The 3,030-nt window shown below is 39.4% G+C and overlaps 1 protein-coding gene across 1 annotated transcript; it reads right to left on the bottom strand.

Moving 5' to 3' along the window:
* Nucleotides 1-1,373: 1,373 nt before the first annotated feature.
* LOC121952090 (MLX-interacting protein-like) lies at nucleotides 1,374-2,845 on the bottom strand. The gene is made up of 2 exons (XM_042498567.1): nucleotides 2,669-2,845; nucleotides 1,374-1,757 (listed from the first exon to the last, which is right to left on the bottom strand). The coding sequence occupies exons 1-2, from the start codon at nucleotides 2,754-2,756 to the stop codon at nucleotides 1,591-1,593; spliced, it is 255 nt and encodes an 84-aa protein (XP_042354501.1). The 5' UTR covers nucleotides 2,757-2,845; the 3' UTR covers nucleotides 1,374-1,590.
* Nucleotides 2,846-3,030: the final 185 nt, after the last annotated feature.

Here is a 3,030-nt window from a genome sequence, read left to right as displayed (position 1 = left end):
TCTTCTTCTTTAATGGCGATTTGCAGCTGACTGGAGCATTATCGCCTCTTACTGTGATGTCACCGTGTTTTTGTGTATTCGTTATTAGTCCAGGATTTCTTAAATAGCTGAGGACACGCTTTAAATCCTGCGCTGCAGATGCAAATATCACCAAACTACTTTTAAAAAGCGGAAGAGGAACAAAACCGCCAATCACATGCATCCACTCCGCACATCAGCCAATGGGGCGCACACAGAGGGCCTGATATTTAGTCATGTGACCTCAGGCCAATCACAGACAGGAGCAGAGGTGAGGGGCGTGCCCAATCCAAAAAATAAATAAATAAAAAATAACCTACCTGTGGAAACTTTTAGCCCTTTGAAACCCGAGCAAACTGACCCGACTGCTTTCAAGAACATGACAAGGCAATGAGAAATTTTACAAGTAGTGACCAAAAATATCGGCAATAAATTAGCCAAAAATTTGCTAAACATATAAATTAATAAATATAAAAATGAAAAACAAAACCGAAAAAGACAATGACTCAAAATATTGGCAATAAGTTACCTGAAAATTTGCTAAACAAATGAATAAATATATAGAAGTAAAGAACAAAAACAAAGAAGTTACCAAAAAAGAAGGTATAATTTTTTTTTTTTTCTGATAACATAATTTTAAATTCATCATTATAATAATTATGGATGCCATTTTCTTTTCCTAGTTTTTTGTTAATTATTTGAAACCTTTTTAAGCTAATTTTGTGTCCCTTGGTGGTCATTTTATTTCCTTTTGTATTAATTTTTGTCTTTGTGTAGTAATTTTCTGTCTGTTTGATGCCATTTTGTGTCTTTCTTGGTCATTATTGTCCCTTTAAGATCATTTTTTGTCTCTTTTTAGTAATTTTAGTAGTTTTATACTTTTTTTTGTAGTAATTTTCTCTTTAAGGTCATTTTTTTGTCTTTTTGTAGTCATGCTGTCTGTGATATAAGTGTTCGTCTCTTTGTAGTTGTTTAATTCCCTTATTTTAATATTTTTTTTCGCATTTTGAGCATTTTGAGGTGAAGGCCCTTGGTACTTGGTCTGTACTGTATCCAGGTCTCTTTATACATCCTCCACAGTTGACCTTTAAGTGCCACTAAACTGAATATTCTGAAATAACCGGACACGCTGCAGCTCTTCATGCAGTCAAACGCGTTTGTAATCGTGCCTCAGGTGTGCGGCAGCAGCGTTCGAGGCGTGTGGGCTGTAGTTTCCTCACTGTGTAAATGTCAGTAACTGACGGCAAAAACACACACAGTGAAAGAAACCTGAGAAACTGAGAATAAATGCAGTCGTGAACTGATGTTTGCAAATGATTTCAGTCAAACGAAATGACTCTGAGGCTGAGAAATAACGTCGAGTGAAAAGAACATTATGCTTTTATCAGAATTAAGCATCGAACACAAAGAGTTCCTGTGATTTTTGGGGTAAACTGGGATACATTCTTCCTGCGGCTGGTGAGTCTTATTGGAACGCGATTATTAAAAGTCTTTTCCGTCGGCCCTTCTCTGACTCGGTGTCTGCTGTGCACTGTGGCTGACTCCAGTTTCCGGCGAGTCGGTTCTTCACGGTCACATGGGGTGTACGTTGTCCCGGGTAGCGGGCTGTAAGGAGTGGTGCAGGGCGGCGGCGGCGGGGTCGCCCTGGGTGACGGCGAGGGTGGCCTGCTCCGGCAGCAGGCTGGGGTCCGTGAGGATGGCCGTGGTGGTGCTCAGGAGACGGAGTGAACTCAGAACCACTGAGGGGACAAACACAGAGGACAGCTGAAGTAAGACAGCAAAGACTATAAACACCATCAAACTAGAGAGAAGCTGTAGGAACAGCAGGGAGACTCAACGTACGGCCCGCGGGCCAAATCTGGCCTCTGATAAAGTGCTGGGTGACCCTCCGACCATTTTTTAAATTCAAAATAAAAATGAAGTGATTCACACTGGAAATTGTTTTTGTCCTTTTAGTCTCCATAAGGTGCCAGGGCGCATAAAACAGCATCAAAATAGAGCTTGTTAGTCGAAAAAAGTGCCAGTAAACGATCCCCCACACCCCCGACAGAGGTCCTGGATAAGACACTAATGTCCTAAAATCCAAGAAACATCCTAAAATCAGAGAAATTTTCCATGTCCTAAAATCCAAGAAACGTCCTTATATCTGAGAAATGCCATAAAATCCTAGAAACATCCTAAAATCAGGGAAAATTTCCTATAATCCTGGACATGTCCTAATATCCAAGAAATGTCCTTATATCTGAGGCATGCCATAAAATCCTGGAAATGTCCTAAAATCACAGAAACATTCTTATATCTGAGAAATGCTCTAAAATCCTAAAACCAACCTAAAATCCTAGAAATGTCTTAAAATCCTAGAAGTGTCCTAAAATCCTAATATGTCCTAAATTCCTAGAAATGTCCTAAAATCTTAAAAACAACCTAAAAGCTTAGAAATGTCCTAAAATTCTATAAATGTCCAAAAATCTTAGAAATGTCCTAAAATCCTTGAAACTTGCTAAAATCCTAGAAACATCCTGAAATTCTAGAAACGTCCTTAAATCTTAGAAATGACCTAAAATGACCTCGTGTCACTTTGTAAAAGTGGCCCCTGAGAAAAGTGCGTTGAGGATCGCTGGTTTAGGGGACGCAGGCGTTGTGGACTCACTGGGTCTGAGGGTGGGCAGGGAGCAGTGCTGGTCCAGCCAGGACAGAGTGGACCGACACAAGTCCTCCACACTGGCAGTGGACACCATCCCATTATAGGACTCGAACAGCGGCTCGATGATGATACTGAACTGACGCTGAGCTGAGGAAAAAAGTCTCCGCGACACACCAGAGTTCTTATTTTCTTATGTTGCTGAATTTATGTCATTATTACAAAGTGTTCGAAATCTGGGCAAATTTATTTATTAAAATTCTTTCAATAAGACAATAAGCAACTTAAAAAGTTTTTTTTAAATAGTAAGAAATTAGTGAAAGAAAATTACAAGAAAAAAACCTGAAAAAATAAAGAAAATTTTTATATAT

This window comes from Plectropomus leopardus, chromosome 13, assembly GCF_008729295.1.
Source record: "Plectropomus leopardus isolate mb chromosome 13, YSFRI_Pleo_2.0, whole genome shotgun sequence".
NCBI classification, from domain to species: Eukaryota; Metazoa; Chordata; class Actinopteri; order Perciformes; family Serranidae; genus Plectropomus; species Plectropomus leopardus.
The sequence above is the reverse complement of the archived record's forward strand: the minus strand, read 5'-3'. Positions and strand labels throughout refer to the sequence as shown.

What these genes read in the sequence shown, in the direction of transcription:
- LOC121952090 (XM_042498567.1), bottom strand. Translation starts at nt 2,756, where the DNA reads ATGGTGTCCACTGCCAGTGTGGAGGACTTGTGTCGGTCCACTCTGTCC. An exon ending in CCTGCCCACCCTCAGACCCA is followed by an intron (nt 1,758 to 2,668) that starts GTGAGTCCACAA and finishes TTGTCCCCTCAG; the next exon opens with TGGTTCTGAGTTCACTCCGT.